The sequence below is a fragment of the Vipera ursinii genome, assembly GCF_947247035.1.
Source record: "Vipera ursinii genome assembly, chromosome: 2".
Taxonomy (NCBI): Eukaryota; Metazoa; Chordata; class Lepidosauria; order Squamata; family Viperidae; genus Vipera; species Vipera ursinii.
In genome coordinates, this window is record NC_139513.1 from 180,765,980 (window position 1) to 180,787,766 (window position 21,787).

Genomic DNA, 21,787 nt, shown 5'->3' on the forward strand with positions numbered 1-21,787 from the left:
TGGAGGCTTTTAAAGAGACTGGATAGCCATTTATCTGAAATGATATAAGGTTTCCTGCTTGAACAGTGAGTTGGACTAGAAGACCTCCAAGGTCTCTTCCATCTCTGTTATTCTATTCTCTTACTGTTTTTGACTCATTTATTTAATAAGGTTCTCTTTATTTAGTTTTAGAACCTGTTGAAGAACAGATCATATTTTAGGTCATATTTATACAGAAATATTGACAATTCAAAAGAGTTCAAAAACTTCATCATATCTCATGAAATATCTAAGCTAACCAATTAAATTTTCACAGCTAAATTTACATCTAAAGGGGGACTCCATTTCTGGACAGCATTTGCCACATGCTTGTGAGCCCATCATCATTGTAAGAAAACCATATACATTCATTAAATATGAAATGACATTATTCCAGAAGCAGGGGAGATATAGAAACAATATGTCTGATCAGGACACCCACCTAGACTATTTGAACCTGTTTCTTCAGATGGTAAGTGAGCAGAGGATGATAGGCAAACATGTGTAGAGAATGTTCAAGTGCCTTGTGACTAGAAGATTGAGGGAATCAGATCTCCTTTTACAAAAAGGCCTTATGCAAAGCATTTCCCAAAGATCAGCTAAATGATCCTATCAACTGAGTTCATCAGTTTAAGCCTTAGAATGCAATAGCACTCAGTTACTGTACTTGTTATTTTCTTCATCCATTTGCACTGTTCCTTAAGCAATTCCCTGTGTTTGCCTGAAGTTAAGACTTCAAACAACAACTTAATAATGTATTATATTCTAATTACAACAAAGATTCTGAGATATTTTCAAAAAGGTAAATTTAAGCTGCAACTAGGAATGTCATAAGAGAAATTCCATCTAACATAATTAGTAACATTGCAAGTACCAATCAAGATTTATCAGCACACTTAGCTTCCACCCTAAACTACTTTTTCTTGTTCCCATCTTAAATTAAAAATTAGGGACACTTAGGAACTGAGACTTGAAGCCTTATTTGGTAAAGCATTGGTGAGGTGGACAGCATATGTGTTGACATTCCATCATACCGACAGCACTCACCAGAAGAAGATAAAGATCAAAAACATGCAGAAAGAAGGATTTTCTCATAAGCACACTTTTCTACAGGGTAGGGTAGGGTAGGGTAGGGTAGGGTAGGGGAGAGGAGAGGAGAGGAGAGGAGAGGAGAGGAGAGGAGAGGAGAGGAGAGGAGAGGAGAGGAGAGGAGAACAGTTGGAAGGGACTTATACAATTTCAGAGAAAACTAGTATACCCTATGAAGAGCAACATTCATTGCCAAATTGATAACAACACAAATTTAGTACTAGGAGCTAGGCTTAAAGATATACTGTAGTTCCCATGTCTGGATCTCCTGGAACACTTTTTGGAGAGACTTGCTTTTCTGTACAATTAAGTGCACAATGTTTGTGGCAGCAAGATGGCCTATTTTGGGATTTTTGTTATGAAAGAAAATCTCCATCACCAAGTTTTAAGTATCAGTCGCTAGCATATTATACAGGTACTTACCAGTATCTCACCCTTTAGAGGTTGGCAAAATTAGTTGTGCAGTCAAAATAAGGAAAAGCAGAATGAGGGTACAAAACAGTGAAAAAAATCAAATAAATTGAGTAGGAGGGGAAAGGGGAAGCAGAAGCATAAAAATGGTAGGAAAATAAAGGAAAAGTAGAAAAAAAGTAAAAGAAAAAAGTTACATGCTATTAATTATAATTGTACAGTGTTAATGTTTCATTACACTCTTTCCAAACAAGAATCAATACATATTGGTCCTCTATATTGTATATCAACTAACCATCATGCAAGAAGTTAAATTGCTAATTTTGTGCCTAATTCCTGGCTATCAAAAATGCAAGTATCTCAAGACTGACAAATTCTCAAAGGAATATTATGGTCGTATTATTTATTTTCTCTATTTTTTTCTTTATACCTAGCACTGTTTCCTGATGGTTTTCTCAAAGAAACTGGAAATGCACTTTGCAGAAACAGCTTCAGTTTAAATCAACACATATAGCAAAAAAAAACCTTGCTGGAGATACTGTACATTTTGTAATTGGAACTGCTTCCATGTCATTTTCAGATGATATAAGGAAAGAGTATTATCTCTTACATTATGCAGCACTATGCTCACAAGCCTATTCAATTTTCTACAACTACATATATTAATGTGCTCAACAGCCTGCACTGTGTAGTTACAATCTGCTGAAAGGAGACATGAGTCAGTACCTAACATGAATCAGTACCTGGTTTGGGATTGCTCTTTTCTTATTTGCTTGGGTGCTCCTTTGTTGTGCACTGAAAGGAACAAAGAGAAAGAAATGTTTTTTTTTACTAAACATGTATATTGCATGTCATTCCCCACCTGCCAAAGATAGCTTATATGTTAGCAATGCTCTAAACCAACAAGACAGTTATTCCTGTTCAAGTCAAGGGAAGATAACAAACATGCAAGAAAGAAAGTGCCAGTACTTGAAGGTCACCAATAATAAGTCATACCACAGTCTGTCAGTACTAGAATACTATTAAGTCAGAGAAGCTGTGAAACATTCCATCTCAAATCTAAATTAGGGAAAGGGAAAAGGGGGAAAAATAAGTTGAAGCCTGTAACTCCTTGCTTGCTGCAGAAGCAGGTAAAAATGGCTTTAGGAAAGAAGAGATGCTTAGTCTAGTTCCAAGCTGAATCATATTGGATCCCTTACTTTGCAGTGGATAAACATAAAATCCATGTCTGGATGACAAAGAGGTAAGTACAGCAAGCCTAGTACACTGGATGGTGATTTTAGGTTTCTTTAAACTTGTTTATTTTGGTTTTACATTATTTTGTACTATTGTATTCTGTATTACAAAAGTATTGCCTTAAGCATACCAATGTGAAAAAGCAAAGTAGAGGCATATTTTAAAATGTTTTTAGTTGGTAATCCAGCTGTTTCTTTAAGTATAATCTCAATCTTAATTCCAATATTTGTCAACAATAACATTATTAAATTAGCTGTTTTGCAAAAGTCTAGCTCTGATCACAAGAAAGAAGATAATGCTACTTCACACTGTAGTCACCTCCTAAATGGACTACTGTAATGTGCTCTACATCGAGCTGATCTTGAAGAGTATACAGAAGCTTCAGTTGGTGCAAGATGCAGCAGCAAAAGGCAGTTATGTGTGCTCCAAATTGCACACATTATACCTCTGCTGTGCAAGTTGCATTAGTTTCCAGTTTGCTTCCAGGTCCAAATCAAATATTGGTTATAATCTTTAAAACCCTATATGACATGGGACTGGGATATTTGAGGTCTGCCAGGCAAGGCACGTTGTAGGCTCTGGCAGATAGGCAGTGTTGTTCAGCAGGACCTAGGAAGAAAGCCTTTTCTGCAGTCAGCACCACTCTGTGGAACATCACTCATCTTGAAGTGAGGTTGGCACCAGCTCTATTGGTTTTCTGGAAGGCCTTTAAAACAAGACTTTGTCAATTAGCTTGGGGATCCCATGGTAAAGTGCAACCTGTTAATGGCATATGAGTTAATGGATTCATTCTCTATATGCTTTACTGCCATTTTTATTAGTTTTTATTTTAAACGGATTGTTTTAATGGTTTTTACTTGATTACTATGTACACTGCCCAAAGTCACTATGTGGTAAGTTATACAAATTTGAGGGATGGCTGGACAAACAGACAATGTGAACCTCTTTCACAATGGTGGAGCTACTATGGAAAAGGTGCACCAGCTTGATCTCACCAGATGATATGGTGATGCAGTGGTTAGAATGCAGTATTGCAGGCTAATCTACATTCCCACTACCAGGCGTATGGGAAGTTGGGAAAATGTGGAGGGAGGGGCAGCTGACTGGTAACAGAGCATGGTGTGTTCTCAGCAGGTGAGAAGTGAAGGCTGTCTCCTATGGCTGTTCTCCAAAGAATGGCCAAGATTTCTGTCAGAGCAGGGCAATGACTTCAAGGTCAGTGGAAGTGGTGTGTTGGTGATGCTGCCTGTTGATGTTGCTTGCTCTGGCTAACCCCAGGTGCAAGGGAGCAGGACAGGTAAGGGGCATGCACAAAGGCTGAATATTCAGGCAAGGCAAGAGGAATAGGGAGGTGCAGCTGCAGAAAGTAGTGTTATGTGCTTGGGGAACAGCAAGGTGTATGTTGTGAGGGGCATGGTGGGTAGAGCATTTTGTGAGGGAGATTGGGTGTGGGTGGGAAGTTGGTTATGAAGTGTTGTTTTTGCAAGTGTGTGTTGTATCTGGATGACGGAGAGCGGTCTGAGTGCCAGTGTGGTCAGCAGCAGCGGCAGCCACCCTGTCTTGTAGCCACCAGCTCAGCAGCATCCCACTCACCCAAACCTGGCAGTGGAGTGGTGGACGAGAAGTGGGCCTGGTGAGGTGGGGTGGAGCCCAGTGCTCTCCCTTCTGAGGGTGGCAGGGAGCTGTGACACCCCTGGTAAGGTGTGCCAGGCAGGGAGGAGCGGCCCAGTTCTCCCAGCAGTGGGCATGGTCAGATGGGGTGGAGCCCAGCACCCTCCTTCGGGGTGTGTGTGGCAGGGCACACACCTCCGGGAAGGCATGCCAAGGCATGTCCACCGCCTCCCAGCATACAGCCTTTAAAAAAACAGCACCTGGTGCCTTCCCTGTGCGTCATGTCCAATGGGAAGGCAGAGGTCCACCCCTCAGCATGTGGATTGGCTGCCAGGATGTGCGGCTAATTGTCCCACATGGCAAATTGGCAGGGACAAATTGTCCCACAGGGTGAGGCAGTGGGGAAAGAGTGAAGGGGGAAGAATTGGTGGGGAAGGGATGACCCCATTGGGTCAGCTGTCATGTGGAGGCTGGGGTGAAGTGGGAGGGGCCAGGCAGCTGTGGCCAATTGTCCCATTCTGACTTTAATCTGTTTATATCTGCAGAAGTTTTCAAACTCTGAGATACCACAAAATTGACTAGTTGCACCGATAGAACTGGGAACCAAGCCCAGAACCAGTTTTGGCACTGCTCTCACTTAGTCTGCATGTCTTATCTGACTTTTAAAAACAAACTGTGATCACTCTCATCCTTTTTGTGGGAGTCCTGACTCATAGTGTGAGAATCCCTGCTCTAACTTAAACTCTCCAAAAGAACATCATATGTTAAAGTTTCAAATACCAAATAAATTAATAAAAGAAGTTTTCAAATAACATGCTGAATTATTTTGTCCACATAGTTGCAGATAAATTCAAGGCCCATGCATTCATAACTGGCTGCTCTGAAATAAATGGAGATCTTCAATTCTCAGCCTATTGAAGTGGTTGTAAATGAATGCATAATTTCCAGAGAAGACGAACTGTCATAAATAATTGTGTTCCATTTAATAAAACATGCCTAAAAAAACCACAGATCAGTGTGATATACAACCAAAGCCACTAACTTTTGATATTCCACAGAACTTTAAATTAAGAAAACAATTTACAATACTAATTCTAAATAGTGATCTCCAACTTTCAGAGGTAGAAACACCATTTTCTTGGGTGGATGTCATTTCAAATTACTAAGTGCCCTATTAAGAAGTAGTATAATACAGGTAGTCCTCGACTTACAATCCCAATTGAGCCAAAAATTTATGTTAAGTGAGACACCTGTTAAGTGAGTTTTGCACCATTTTATTACCTTTCTTGCGACAATTGTTCAGTGAATCACTGCAATTGTATAGTTAGTAACACGGTTGTTAAGTGAATCTGACTTTGTTGGTCAGAAGATTGCAAAAGGTAATCCCATGACCTGGGGCACTGAAATTGTCATGAGTCAGTTGTCAAGCTACTGAATTTTGATCATGTGAATATGGGGATACTGCAATCGTCATAAGTGTGAAAAATGGTCAGAAGTCACTTTTTTCAGTGCTGTTGTAACTTCAAACTGTCTCTAAATGAACTGTTTTAAGTTGAGGACCACATGTATGTCAAACAGTAGAAGCATTTCCTTCTTTTATGCTGCACAGAGTTTTAACCCTAGCCTTCAACTAGTGATCATGGATGTGTGTCACACAATTGCCTTGTATAAGCAAGCTCAATTTGCATTTAAATTTAAACATGATTTTTTGTTCATAATACCAGAAGTCTCAGTAAATGAGAGATAAATGGTAAATAAAATATTAAGAGAGTGACATAGTCAAGCAGCCATTAAGAAACAAAATTCGCGAAATGAAAGCTAGTTTTGTGTCACTCTCAGCTTTGGCAGAAGAAACGTTCTCTCATCTGCACTGAAACATAAAAATGCAAGCAACAGAAAGAATTGCTCCAACTCATCAGAAGAAATCCTTGATTATTTTTATCTTTTCTAATCTGCAGCACAAACAAGTCCTTCAAGGAAATGATCTTTGTATTGTTAGACATGATGTGTAGTATTTGCTTTTGGAGTGAAGATTTATAAGAAATAATTTCTACTGTTCAATTCCAATCTTCATTCCAGTGCAAGTCTAAATGCAAGATACTTTCAACAAGTGTTCCAAAGGATTAGACAACTTGGATTCTTGCTACAATAGAGAAAAACTCTCACAGGCAGATACGCACCCAGCCATCATGTGCTGTTCAGTGTAACAGCTGGGGAATTTTGGACAGTTTCAAAGGAATCCAGAAGCAAAAGTGAGACAATTCAAAAAAACAAAACAAAACAAAATCCAAGACAGATTAAAGAAAAGAAAGAACTCTGTATTAAATGGGAAAGAAGAGACATATGAATGCACGCATGCTGTAAAGCAGGGGTTCCCAACCGGGGGTGTGAGACAATATTCCAGGGGGTACAAAAACTTGGGTTTTCAAAATTATAGTGTATATGCATAATTTGTTGCCGTTATTTCGAACTTTTGTAAGGGGTGCGAGAATATATCAGAAGTGTTCTAGGGGTATGGGATATAGAAAAGGTTGGGAGCCACTGATGTAAATAAACTCACTCTCAGGTCATTTGATACATTGATGAGAAATATTTTTTTTGCCGTATGCGTAAGCCATATTATAAAGGTCATATCACGGTATAAAAAAACAAATCAAAAGGATTCAGGTATTTATTTTATAGTAAACATTGATTTAAAAAGTAGCAAGCTTTTCCTTTTATTAAAAAACTTTCAGACTCCTGTGCCAAAAGATTGCTTGGTATTTTAATACAGAGGAAAAAAAATATTACATTAACATATTTTACAAGTTTGCAAAGAAGTGAAAGTAGATTTTGTTAAAGAACCAAAACTTGCTATAGATACATTAATGAGGCATTTGACACAGTAAACCACAGCTTCTTGTTAAGAGAGAAAAATGTGGGACAGGCAGCATCACCTCTAGATGGATTCGTAAATGGCTGATAAATTGTACTCAATGTATAGTCCTCAATGGAACTACATCTACATGGAGGGAAGCATGCAAAGAGTTATGTCTTAGGCCCAGGACTCTCCAACTTCTAAAATTATAATTCTAAAATTATTTGGATGAGGAGATAGAAAGGGAATTTATTAAAATTTGTAGACAACACCAAGCTGACTGGGCTAGCTAATACTTTAAAAGACAGGTACAGAAGGATGTTGACAGACTTGAACACTGGACCTATCCAACAAAATGCAATTCAATGGTAAGAAATGTACACTTAGGCAAGAAAAAAGCAATTGCACAGGTATAAAATAAATGGCTCAACAACAGTAACTGTGAGAGGGATCTAGAAGTCCTCATGGACAATCACTTAAATATGAATCAGCAGTGTGTTGCATATGTCAAAAAAGCCAATGTAGTCCTAGGCTGCATCAACAGGGGGATAGTATCACGGTCACAACAACAACAGTTTATACTGCCTTAGTAAGATCACACTTGGAATACTGTGTCCAGTATTCCAGTATTGGTCACCATGATACAAAAAATATGCCGAGACTCTAGAAAGAGTGCAGAGCAACAAAGATTATTAGGGAACTGGAGGCTAAAACATATGAAGAATGGTTGTAGGAATTGGGTATATCTACCCTAATGAAAAGAAGGACCAGGATAACACGATAGCAATCAGGTACTTTGGAGAATAGGTCTACCCCCTCTTTTCTGTGACAACCCTTCAAATATTGGAAGGCTGCTATCTTGTCACTCGTAGTCCTTCACTTCATTGCAGTAGACATACCCTGTTCCTGCAATCGCTCATTGTATGCTTTAGCTTCCAGATCCCTAATCATCTTTGTTGGTCTTCCCGGTACTCTTTCTAAAGTCTCAACATCTTTTTTGTATCACGGTGTCTAGACATGGACTCAGTATTCCAAGTCCACCAGTGCAGTATAAAGAGGTACACTCACTTTATTCCCATTTAATCTTTTTGAACAAATTACAGGTAGTCTTCAATGTACAAACACAATAGAGTCCAATATTTCTGTTGCTCAGTGAGACAGTTCTTGTGAGTTTTGCCACATTTTACTACATTTCTTATCACAGTTGTTAAGTGAATCATTGCAGTTGTTAAGTTAGTAACATGGTTATTAAGTGCATCTAGCTTCTCCACTGACTTTGCTTGTCTGAAGGTTGCACAAGGTAATCATGTGACTCTGGGACATTACAATTGACATAAATATAAAGCAATTGCTACGCATCTGAATTTTGATCATGTGAGTATGGGGATGCTGCAATGGTTGTAAGTGTGAGAAATGGTTATAAATCACTTTTTCAATGTAACTTCAAAGGATTACTAAATGAATGGTTGTAAGTCAGAGACTACCTGTAATATCAGTGATTCCCCCCTGCATAATTTTTCTAAAAACCTGACCATCAGAAATGATAAGTCATTTTTTAAAAAGCTACAAGTTTTAATCAGAACCAGAGTAATAGAATTAGAATCTTTTTCAAATTATAAGGTACAGTTAGTTCTCATTTAGTGACTGATTCATAAAGCAACTATTTGTAGCTAGGACAGTTATGAAATACTAACTTTGCAAACAAATCTCGCATTTACAACCTTCAGAGGTCTGTAAAACAAAAGTAAAGTAAGACCATAAACACAGTCACAGTTTCAGTTAGCGACCACTTAGCTTAGCAACCACTTAGCTTAAGAATCAAATTGTTAGTCTCAATTGTAAGGACTAGCTATATTATTAGATTGTAATCTACCTTGCACTTTCAAGCCAGCAATACTTTTAACCATAGAGAGGAAGATGCTTCCCTTTCACATACACTCACAGTGAACCTTGGAATTATAAATTCAAGAGTAATAGTTACTTCTTTATTTTATTTATTCATTTATTAAATTTATATGCTGCCTATCTCACTATTCAAAGCAAATAACATTACACTGTCACTTAATTCAAAGAAGAGAAGCAGTAGCAGCAAACAGCATGATAACACTGTTCTATTCCCTAGCACCTTACTTTAATATCCATTTCACTGTGATCACCCCTCTGAAGTTGTGGTTTGCTTTGTTTTGCTTCTTGAGGATAGCATGGTGATTACATACATGTAAACAATTCTTTTTCTCCCATCTCAACATTACTCAAGTGCTTAATTAAGGATGTTCTTAATGCTGTTCATGCACATCCTCACAATCTATTCATTCAAAGTATAGATACACATTCTAAATTATTACATGTCTACATTGCTAATGTTTTTAAAGTTGTATTAAACTTGTATTTTGGCTACTTTTGATAATAGGACACATATTTTTTGAAATGTTTGGAAATTGGGGAATGGGGCTGTTCTAGATAGTAGAAGCAGGGAAGAGACTGAGTCCTATGGCCCTTTCCTCTGGGGTTCTTGTGGACACTTTCTCCACATGTATTTAATATCTACATGAAGCCAATGTGGGAAGTCAATTATAGATACAGCATCAGCATGTTCTTGAGGCTCTAATTATGGTGTCTGGATACTATTATTAGAATCTGGATAGAAAAGAATAGGTTCAGGTTCAGGTCTCCCAATTCCAAACATATTCCATCTCTGGTTCTGGTTGAGACCCTGTTCTCTCACAGTGTTAGTCACACTGAAGTGGATCATAACTTGAAGAGGAAACAGCACATATGGGCAGGAAGGCTTCTTGTATTCCTTGGTCACTTCTCACTTAGCTACTGCAATGCACTTTACATGGAACTGCCTTTGAAGACCACTTGAAAGCTGGTCCCAAGTTCAGCATCTTACGTAATTATGGGCATTCCTTGATTCATCCATGTAAAAGTGGGTGAGAGCTGTATTGGTTACTGGTGAGATGCAGTGTAAGATGCTGGTTGTCACCTTTCATGTCCTTAATGGTTGATGGTCTAAGTATGTTTGTGAATAACTGTTCCCAAAGGTATCTGCCTGCTCAATAAGACAAAGGAAAATAGAATAGCCCCTTGGATAATTTCTCACAAGGAAATTTATCAATAAGGACCATGGAAGTCAGTCTTTTCAGTTGCTGCTATCTTGGTTATATTTATTGCTTTAAGCATGTTTACAAATGATAGGCATTTTAAGCCAATCAGAGTCAGCAATGATTGGCTTAGCTTGTAAGTCTAGTTAAATAATAAATAAATAAGGTTAAGATCTGAATAAATTCCTTAAAAATAAAGAACTGTAATACTTTTACTCCTATTTTTATTGGATTTCTTTTTCAAAAGAGTGTATTGCTCTGAAATTTCTGAAGAGAATAGAATCCAAACCAAAGTGTAATAAAACTATTTTATCAATTTTACTTGAACTAAGTTTTTATATCAAAGCTTCTTTACAACATAAAATCAAGCATTCTTAGTTTCTACTTGATCTAGCTGAAAAACAGATATTTAGGTAGATGATGTCTGTGATCTTTAGTGAAGAACAGAGACACTATGTAGCATACATACTTTTCTAGATCTTTATTATTTATTTTTATTTATTTTATTTTATTTTATTTTATTTTATTGAATTTATATACCGCCCTTTCCCGAAGGACTCAGGGCGGTTTACAGGGTATAATTTTAAAAACATTAATACAAAAATTAAGACCAATTTAAAAAAGATTAAACTAAGTCCCTGCAAAACCCCAGTTAAAACCCCAATTAAAACTCAGCCTGAGCCGGAAAGCTCAAAGAGCCAGGTCTTCAGGTCTCGGCGGAATGATCGAAGGTCGGGGGCGGTCCTAAGCTCCGCAGGCAGCTGGTTCCAGAGGGCAGGCGCCCCCACAGAGAAGGCCCTCCCCCTGGGTGTCATCCGCCGGCATTCTTTGACCGGCGGCACTCTGAGAAGACCCTCCCTGTGGGAGCGCACAGGACGAAGGGAGCTTGATGCCGGCAGCAGGTGTTCCCTCAAATATCCTGGACCCAAGCCATATAGGGCTTTATAGGTCATCACCAGCACCTTGAATCTCACCCGGAGGGCAACTGGAAGCCAATGCAGCTCGCGGAGCAGAGGTGTTACATGGGAGTAACGGGAAACTCCCATCACAACTCGCGCTGCTGCATTTTGCACCAGTTGAAGCCTCTGAGTGGTCCTCAAGGGCAGCCCCATGTAGAGAGCGTTGCAGTAGTCTAAACGGGAGGTCACGAGCGCATGAGTGACTGTGCGTAGGGCATCTCGGTCCAGATAGGGTCGCAACTGGCGCACCAGGCGAACCTGGGCAAAAGCCCCCCTGGTCACAGCTCCTATATGATCATCAAAACTGAGCCGTGAATCCAGGAGGACACCCAAGTTGCGAGCCCTATCAACGGGGGGGTAACACCTCACCCCCCATTGTTAACGATGGAATAACTTGGTCAACCCGAGATGCCGGTATGCACAGCCACTCAGTCTTGGCAGGATTGAGACGAAGCCTGTTTCTCCCCATCCAAACCCGGACCGCCTCCAGGCAATGGGACATCACGGTGAGGGCATCACTGGGTTGGTTCGGGGTGGAGAAAAAAAGTTGGGTATCATCAGCGTACTGATGATACCCCACCCCAAAACCACAAATGATCTCGCCCAGCGGCTTCATATAGATGTTGAACAGGAAGGGCGAGAGAACCGACCCCTGAGGAACTCCACAAACGAGAGGCCTCGGGGTAAATCTCTGCCCTCCTGTCAACACCGACTGCGAGCGGCCCAGGAGATAGGAGGAGAACCACCGTAAAACGGTGCCTCCCACTCCCAACCCCCTGAGACGCCGCAGTAGGATACCATGGTCGATGGTATCAAAAGTCTCCCGAATCACCACCGCCACCCCACCGCCCCTATTAGATAGCAAACACTCACTTGGCAAATCCAATGAAGTCTTCATGGTTTGTGTTGATATAGGACAGCTCTATGTCAATCAACAGGAGAATCTGAAAAAAGAATGACAAGAGTTTCTCAGTTGTACAGCAACCTAATTTAAAAACTAACCCATCTAGTCTTTCATTCTGCATTTGTTACCTTCTGGGAGGAGGCTTCGTGGTATCCATAGCAGAACATCCAGATTCAACCATAGTTTCATTCCATACAACCTTGTGAACTCTTAGGTTTCCTCCTTCCGTTATATATTCAAGTTATATAATATTTAATATTTTATTGTTATGTATATGTAGGGGTGTGGGTCTATACATATGTTGTATGTAGTATGTTTTAGGTGTGTCATGTATGTGTCTCACTTTGAGAGTAGGCAACTAAATTTCATTTTTGATGTGCACCATTGTGCCCACAGTAAAAAAAATGACAATAAAGATTATCTTATCTTTTGATAAAGCACCTTTGGAGTACCCTACTAACCTTATACTAGTTTCCTAAAAATTGCTTTATTTTAAAAAGACCCTAATCCAAGTTTGCATTTTTCTCGACTACTGCAGCTCCTCAAAAGGATTACAGGGAAAAATGCAGAGAGCTGGTCTAGTCCAGCTAATTGTTTTTAAGTTATGGCTTCAAAACATATCTGCACTGCCCTCAAATAAAAGTACTATAAATCCTATGCTGTAATCCTAGTTCAGTATTTCACAATTGTTCAGCATGCTGAGGAGTTGGTCCACACATTAAAGTTGCTGAGACGAAATTACTAACCTAAAAGTAATTTTAGCTCACTACAAATATTAAAAAAGCAAGGAAGGGCTCATTTTTTAAGAACTATTTTTTTCAATTCTGATCCTTCTATTCTTGGCCAGTTCAAAAAGTTATCTAGAAGACAAGGAAGCAGATTGTTTACCTGGTCTTTAGTTTTTCCTTCACGTTCTCTGATGTATGTAGTAACAATTCTCTCTGTCTCTTCTCGCAGCCTGGGATAGGAACCAAGCTAAGGACAATAGGATAAGACATCACATCTCTGCAGCTTTAAGCACTATTTACACAGAAATGCAAGGAAAAAGGAAGGTCTGGGTTGGGCTGCTTCCCTTCTTTCATCACTGGGGAAGGATTGATTTACCAAGTAAGGGATATTTATTTTTACCAATTTAGAACAGATCCATTTTAATTTATTAATAATACTTCTCTAATACTCCTCCAATGATCTTCTGGGAAATAGCCCACGATCCTTCTGGGATTTAGTAGAAGAAAGGAGCACACAGAAGACTGGCTTCTTAATATCACAGGGAAAATAAGAGTTGATTGTTCTTTTTTTTTCCTTAGAGAGAATTGTTCATTAAATATTGTATACATTCCAAAGCATCTTTCATGACATACATGTTTAATATAGAGAAAATACTTCACAGGAAGTCATGTAAAGTGTTCCTTTAGTTCCATTTCAAATCAAATACAACTATAGTTGCTATGATCCAAGACACAGCATTACTATAGTGCTCAACTGTATAGCTGATCCATGTGTAAGAAACCACAGGAAAGGAATGAGTAACTGACCCAAATGATTCAAGAGAACTAAGCCAATAATTAACTAGAAGAATGGAACTTTGCGTAGTGTCCATTGCTTCTTATTTGAATGCATTAAGGTTTTCACTTAGATAGTAACCATATGAAGCCATACTCCTGAAGCATTATCAAGAGTTAGGGAGATAGCAGAAAAGTGGGGAAAAAAGAGTATAGACCCATTACCTTCTCTGAACACTTTTTAATGACCATGGCCAGCTCTGAGACCACCAGATCAACACACTTCAAACTGGGCTCTTTGAGCTTTATAATCTGTTTTTTCACTATTGTTTCAAAAGCCATATCAGGTGTGAAGAGCCCCGTCCTGCACCATGCAGAAAGCATGAACACAAAGGAGAGATTCCGAAGAATAGAGGAAAAATGACAGAGAGGGAAAAAGAGATTGAAAAGGTTAGTAGTGTGCAAAATGAAAAAGCAGCAGCACTTCCTTAAGAAGATCCTTCTTGAATTGTCAAAATGAGCAATTCCCTTCCAAGATCATTCAAGAATTATGCTCCTCAGGAGCCTCAGACAGGATTCAAATCCTGCAGCAAATGGACTGTAATCCAACTGGCTCATCCTTGTAAAGTATTCCATGTCACAGTAGGTCTTCAGTAAAAGCATGGAAGTCCATCTCTTACTTGCTATTCTCAAAACTCATGAAAACTGTTTTAGTATAGTGACAGGGAAAGTTATGGCTGTGCCTACAGCTAGCCTGTTGGTCTAGAGCATAATTGGCCAACTTATGGCACATGGGTTACAAGCACAAATATAAACATAGAAAAGAGCAGAAAAGCTTCATAGTTTCTGATTATGTCAGAAGCATACTTTTAAGTGTTGCTTTGTTGAAGAGCTGTGCTAGTACCAGCTTTTTGTCTCAAAAAACTAGACTTAAACTTCCTTCAAGCACTGTGCTTTGCACAGAGTAATAGCACCTCATACTTAAGGTTTGACTTTGGTTGGCTGCCACTGTCTGAAAGCCTTTTTACTTAGCAGGCAACTAGGGCACAGTGTGGGGAAAAAAGGACATTGGTGATGATTGACACTTTTAATAAATAGAATTATTGACTTTCTACTTCTAGAATAGACAATTAGCGCCATCACTGGAGCATGAAACTGAATTAGTTGGTCTGATTAAATCAGAAGACACAAGACTCATGTAACTTACTGCTTTTCCATGTATTCTCCAGCCATGTCAATGAAAATATTTCTGTGTAACATGTAAGTTTTCTATGTGCAGAGCAAATAGTTTGAACTAAGAAAAATTCCAGGACAGTATATAGGCCCTTACATACATGATGGCTGTATAAGTAAAGAAAAGACCTCTTCAGAAATCAGCACTTCAACTGCATTTCAACGCCCACAGTTTGCCCAGAAAAAGTCAAACAATGCTTTCTTGACCATTTAGCTGGAAAGAAATGCCACTACCAAAAAATAGAACTAGTAACCAATCCCTCTTTGCAGTAACAATTACATGTAGTCCTATTTTAGCATTCTTATAATCTCTTTCTCTGTCATCTTGAGTAGATTGAATAGAATAGAGCTGGAAGGGACCCTGGAGGTCTTCTAGTCCAGCCCTCTGCTCAAGCAGGAGAACCTACACCATCTCAGGCAGGTGATTGTCTAGTCTCTTCTTAAAAGTCTCCAGCGATGGAGCACTCACGATTTCTGGGGATAAGCTGTTCCACTGGTTGATTGTACCTGTTTTCAGATTAATAATCAGTTATTTCCATACTCACATTAAAATGTCCTATACCAGGGGTAGGCAACCTTGGCTCTTTTATGACTCGTGGACTTCAACTCCCAGAATTCCTGAACCAGCCATGCTGGGAGGAAGGGAGAGGATTCCAAGCAGAGCCATGCTGGCTCCCCTGTCCTATACAATACTTTTGGGGAAAGACTTCTGTAATGAATTCTATGGTAGAAACCAGCTGGACAACTACTATTATAAAAGTCTTGCATGGCATAGGTCCAGCTTACTTGAGGAACCATCTCACTCCCTGGAACTGGCCTGCCCCACCTGGACTGGCAGAGGAGGCATGCTGCAGGTCCCATTAGTCTAGGAATTCCAGCTAGTGGGATCCAGGAAAAGGACCTTCTCTGCCATGGTTCCTGCCCTTTGGAACATCTTATCCCCCGAGATGAGATAGGCTCCCACCCTTTCGACCTTCCACAAGAGCTTGAAAACCTGACTCTGCCAGATGTCTTGGGGTGCTGATGGAGGAACATTACTCTGGAGGTGGTTAATGAATTAAGAGGCAATCCCACCTCCATGCATTCTACTCCTTCCTTCCCCATCTTTTAACTATAATTTTAATTTTATTGTAATTTTCAAGTTTTTGTTTTAGAAATATTTATGTTAGGATTTTAATGTTTTAATGCTGTAAGCTGCCCATAGGTGTTTCGATACCAGATGGGCATCAAATAAATTTGATGGACAGATGGATGGGCAGACAGACCAACAGGAGATTCTGTTGCATTTGAATAAGTGGGACTTGAAGGACCTTGGACAGCAAGTGTTGGCTTCTTCACAGTGTATCAACAGAAGCTCAATCCTTAGTCAGAAACAGATTTAATCTATCACATATAGCACTGCAAAAGCCAAGCAATGTAAACTGCTCTTCATAGAGTGTTCTTCAGTACTTTGCTAATTATAAAAATATCAAGAAGATATAAAGACAATGAGATCCTTAAATCTTGGTTTGGACAGCCTACTTTTAAGTCCAAAAATATAATCAGAGAGAAGTCAGTTTCCTGAGAAATCAGGTTTTAAATACATGGCCAAGCCAATTATACTGAAATGATGGAATTCCTATTTGAGAGAGACTTTTAGAATACAGAGAGCATTACTTCAAACAATGTGGTTAAGATTAAATTGCTAAAATAACTTTAGCTTTACTGGCTCTGTTGCTATGAAAAAAATTCAAAGAGTGGTTGAAATGGCAGATCAAGAAGCCATGCACTTAATAGAAAGCCAGGATCCAAGAACAAATCTGCTCGCTAGTTTGAACAACCTCCAGACAGCCCACAAATGCTTCTGTTCGATATGAAAGGATGAAAATAGGAGAGATCTAGGGCTAACTGAAATGTGATACCAAGATTGTTGTCTGGACCACATAATGCTGTATTTAAGCATTTTATAAAAATACAGGAAACAGGACAATCTCAACTTTAGCCAATCAAGATTTTAGAAGAAGTTTGCAGCAATTCTTGGAGGTTGTATTTGGCAAGTTGGGAAAAATAGAATAGTACAGTTTTAGGTTTTTCCCAACCCAGTCAAGTAAGAGCTCAATAGCTAGTTCAATACCTTACTGGTACACTGCCTAACTGTATTGATTAATTCCTGAATAACCAAGTCGACACACTTCAAACAAGGCTCTTTCAGCTTCACCACCTGCTTTTTCACAATGGCTTCAAATGCCAAATCTGGTGTGAACAGTCCCGTCCTATATCAGCACAGGGAGGACAAAAGAGCATAAACACAGCAGAGAAAAAAAAGGGGGGAGGAGGGGAAAAAGATATTTAAATATGGGCAACATTCCAGAACACAATTCCCTCCCATAACAGACAGTTTTTCTGTTGCAACAAGCCCTTCCTTCTGCTAGTAATGTTAGTTAAATAATATAGGGATGGAACAAGGACTTCAGAAAATGAAGATTATAGAAAGAGATATGAACACTCATATTTGTTATTGAAAGATATTTTGCAAACTGAATTTGTAATATGCTTCTTTATAATACTTTTATAATATCTTTGAATATAAAAAGGAAATGCCTTTTTATAAAAATTCCCTGTACTAACTAGTTATTAGAGAATTAGAATGTGGAAGTGTGAAAAACAGTTAACTACAAAATAGATCACAATGGGTATTTTTGCTGGGTCAGAAAAAATAACTGTTCTGGAAGCAATGGATTTTGCTTGCTGCTCCCCACCAAAGCAGCTAGGAATAATAGGAAATAGTAACTTACCTTTCTTGTATAAAAGCAAGAGTCACCTAACCTATAGTTTAGCAATCTATAAATACAAACCAATATAATCTCAAATTCAACATATATTTCTGTCAACTACATCTTCATTTGCAGTATAAACAAAATAAAGAATTGCTAGATGGGAGGGAATCATCATATAAGTGCTGTGCCATTCCCCTTACCCTCCTGTTATAGCAGAAATCCAAAAACTTCTCAGTAGATTTACAATCTGATTTTCTAAGAGCTTTTTTCATCCTCCCCTCTAGCTGAAATTCTTTCAGTAACAGGAAGTTGTTGTAGTTTAGATGTGTGAATCTCCAGTCATGCCAATATGATAATCATAATAATCAGTTTGCTCTAGTGATTTAAGGCACCAGGCCAGTGGCCAAGCAGAAGGGAAAAAAGGTCCCCTTTCTTAGGCAGGGGGATAACTTTGGGCCAGTCACTCTCTTTCAACCTAACAATGTTGTTCACTGCTTTGAAATATTTATAAAAATAATAAAAGTGGGATAAAAATAAATAATGTTTCAGTGCAACATTCTCATCAACATTTTTCTTTTTGATTTCAAGATAATAGGAAACATTTTCAGTACCAAGGGCTTCCCAAACTATCAGCTGCTTTGGATGCCCCAGATAAGTATCATTATATACATTTTATGCCATGTACATTCAGTCCAGTCTGAATACTTGCCTTATACCATGGATATTTTTGATTGCATAGCTGATTTCACGTCGCAAATCTTTCTCATCAAATTCCATCTAAAAGAAAAATGGTGATATATAAAATACTTCTCTTTTTCTTCCATTTGCAGACTTTTTCCAAAAAGTCTGCATTTATGTGAAGTCATGATTGACAATCATTTTATAGTGTAAACCTATGTCAAGATACAACATCTGAGGACATAATAGCAAGAGCAAGGTATTCACCTTAATACATCATCACCAGTGGAAAGAGAGCATACAGAAACAGGGACCTCCTCTCATCCAATCGCAGGGATAAATTCTGTTTTCATCTAGTGGGAGGAGGGCCACTAAATTTCACAGTACAAATGAAGGGCATCTATATGCCCTACTCTTTGGTCAACGTTCAAGTCATAGCAACAATGATGCTGCCTATTAATAATTAGCCTCCAGATTTGAAACTTGGACAGCCCAAATGTTAGGAAGCCCAAATATTAGGAAGCATATTATGCATCTGTTCTTCAAAACCAAACTTGGGAATTTATCTGGATCCATAGATAAAATCTTCAGCATACAGTTGAAAGCTTTAATTAATATTAATAATTAACTCCAATAAATTAATTCAATCCAACTTGTTCTCAGTTCAGCAACTTCTCTGTTTTCTCCCTTTCTGCTCTAGTTCTAAAAAAAAATAATACAAATTTTCCTTTCTGAGCAGGTTAGTGGAATTTCTTAGTGCCAAAATACAGATAGTGTGCCCCTGCACACAGAGGCTAGCGCGTGCATGGGGACCGACAGTGTCCGTCAGCAGCCACAGCATGCTGCCTGTCCTGCATAAGGGCGAACTGGCTACAGAGCCCTATCGGCATGGGCGGTTCTAGGATGCTATTTATACATTCACAACCTCCATTTGTCTGGGGATGATGCAAGGTGCTGAGCCCTCAGGTGGTGTCTAATATTTTCAAGAACTTCTGCCGGAATTGAGACGTGAATTGGACTAAGAAGATCCATTCAAGGATGCCATGGAGTCTAAAGATGTGTTGCACGAAGAGTTTGACTACTGCCCATGCCAATGAGATTTTGGGGCATGTTACAAAGTGCACTTGTTTAGAGAAGAGGTCAGTGACAACCCAAATGACTGTGTTTCCTGTATTCTCCGGTAGTTCAACTGTAAAGTCAATGGAGATTTCCTTCCAAGGTGCTGTAAGATTGGCCACTGGTTGCAGGAGGCCAGGGGTTTTCTTTAGTCAGCCTTTCCCTGATAAGCAAATGGGGCAGCTGATGACATAGTGTTCAATGTCTTTCTTTAAGGAGGGCCACCAGAATTTCACTAAGTGCAGGGTTTTCACAAATTCAAAATGTCCTGCAGTTTTTCAGGGCATGCTAACTCTCAGGCACATAAAACTTGGCCCCGATAGTGCAGTCCATTTGGTGGGTTTTAAACCACTTATTTTTGATTAAGGACTCTTTTAATTCTACTAGTAGGTTGTCAGCTCTCTGTGGTGTGGTTTTTTCCGAGTTCTGGTGATTGCAGGGGTGGCCAGCTGATTGGAAGGGAAAACCCAGCTTATGATTTCCTTATTTGAGCTACAGGTGAAACTTGAAAAATTAGAATATCGTGCAAAAGTTCATTTATTTCAGTAATGCAACTTAAAAGGGGAAACTAATATATGAGATAGACTCATTACATGCAAAGCAAGATAGTTCAAGCCGTGACTTGTCATAATTGTGATGATTATGGCGTACAGCTCATGAAAACCCCAAATCCACAATCTCAGAAAATTAGAATATTACATGCAATCAATAAAACAAGGAGTGTACATAGAACAATATCGGACCTCTGAAAAGTATAAGCATGCATATGTACTCAGTACTTGGTTTGGGCCCCTTTTGCAGCAATTACTGCCTCAATGCGGCGTGGCATGGAAGCTATCAGCCTGTGGCACTGCTGAGATGTTATGGAAGACCAGGATGCTTCAATAGTGGCCTTCAGCTCTTCTGCATTGTTCGGTCTCATGTCTCTCATCTTTCTCTTGGCAATGCCCCATAGATTCTCTATGGGGTTCAGGTCAGGCGAGTTTGCTGGCCACTCAAGCACAGTAATCCCACGGTCATTGAACCAGGTTTTGGTGCTTTTAGCAGTGTGGGCAGGTGCCACATCCTGCTGGAAAATGAAGTCAGCATCCCCATAAAGCTCATCTGCGGAAGGAAGCATGAAGGGCTCCAAAATCTCCTGGTAGATGGCTGCGTTGACCCTGGACTTAATGAAGCACAGTGGACCAACACCAGCAGATGACATGGCTCCCCAAATCAACACAGACTGTGGAAACTTCACACTGGACTTCAAGCATCTTGCAGTGTGTGCCTCTCCATTCTTCCTCCAGACTCTGGGTCCTTGGTTTCCAAATGAGATGCAAAAGTTGCTCTCATCAGAAAAGAGGACTTTGGACCACTGAGCAACAGACCAGGTCTGTTTTCCTTTAGCCCAGGTAAGATGCTTCTGACATTATTTGTTGTTCAGGAGCGGCTTGACAAGAGGAATACGACATTTGAAGCCCATGTCCAGGATCCGTCTGTGTGTGGTGGCTCTTGATGCACTGACTCCAGCCTCAGTCCACTCCTTGTGAAAGTCCCCAACACTTTTGAATGGCCTTTTCCTGACAATCCTCTCCAGGCTGCAGTCATCCCTGCTGCTTGTGCACCGTTTTCTTCCACACTTTTCCCTTCCACATAACTTTCTATTAATGTGCTTTGATACAGCACTTTGGGAACATCCAACTTCTTTTGCAATTACCTTTTGAGGCTTTCCCTCCTTATGGAGGGTGTCAATGATGGTTTTCTGCACAACTGTCAGGTCAGCAGTCTTCCCCATGATTGTGATTCCTACTGAACCAGACTGAGAGACCATTTAAAGGCTCAGGAACCCTTTGCAGGTGTTATGGCTTAATTAGCTGATTAGAGTGGGCCCCTTTGAGCCTAGATTTTTCCACCTTTTCACAATATTCTAATTTTCTGAGATTGTGGATTTGGGGTTTTCATGAGCTGTACGCCATAATCATGACAATTATGACAAATCACGGCTTGAACTACCTTGCTTTGCATGTAATGAGTCTATCTCATATATTAGTTTCCCCTTTTAAGTTGCATTACTGAAATAAATGAACTTTTGCACGATATTCTAATTTTTCGAGTTTCATCTATATTATATTGAGGCAGTCGGGAGAGGGTATCAGTCAAAAAAACCCTTTCCCTCAGGAAGGTAGTGCAGCATGAAACTGAATTGGCTGAAGTATTGAGCCCACTGCATTTGCCTTGGGAATCATTTCCTGAGTGTCTTTAAAGGTTTTAAATTCTTATGGTTTGTCCACACTTCAATTAAGTGGCTTTACTGCCCTCCAGGAAGTGTCT

The 21,787-nt window shown here is 39.5% G+C and overlaps 1 protein-coding gene across 6 annotated transcripts in view; it reads right to left on the reverse strand.

Moving 5' to 3' along the window:
• Window positions 1-21,787, reverse strand: part of DNM2 (dynamin 2) — a 186,749-nt gene that overhangs the window by 53,398 nt on the left and 111,564 nt on the right. For 3 of the 6 annotated variants that reach the window (XM_083355831.1, XM_083355829.1, XM_083355834.1), the window contains exons 9-14: window positions 18,390-18,457; window positions 17,038-17,176; window positions 13,078-13,164; window positions 12,159-12,229; window positions 2,262-2,313; window positions 1,531-1,542 (exon numbers count right to left, since the gene is read on the reverse strand). In XM_083355831.1, the coding sequence (XP_083211957.1) occupies window positions 1,531-1,542; window positions 2,262-2,313; window positions 12,159-12,229; window positions 13,078-13,164; window positions 17,038-17,176; window positions 18,390-18,457 (429 nt within the window). Of the gene's footprint in view, window positions 1-1,530; window positions 1,543-2,261; window positions 2,314-12,158; window positions 12,230-13,077; window positions 13,165-13,916; window positions 14,056-17,037; window positions 17,177-18,389; window positions 18,458-21,787 lie in introns of all 6 variants that reach the window. The other 3 variants (XM_083355830.1, XM_083355833.1, XM_083355832.1) reach the window with 3 other exon arrangements.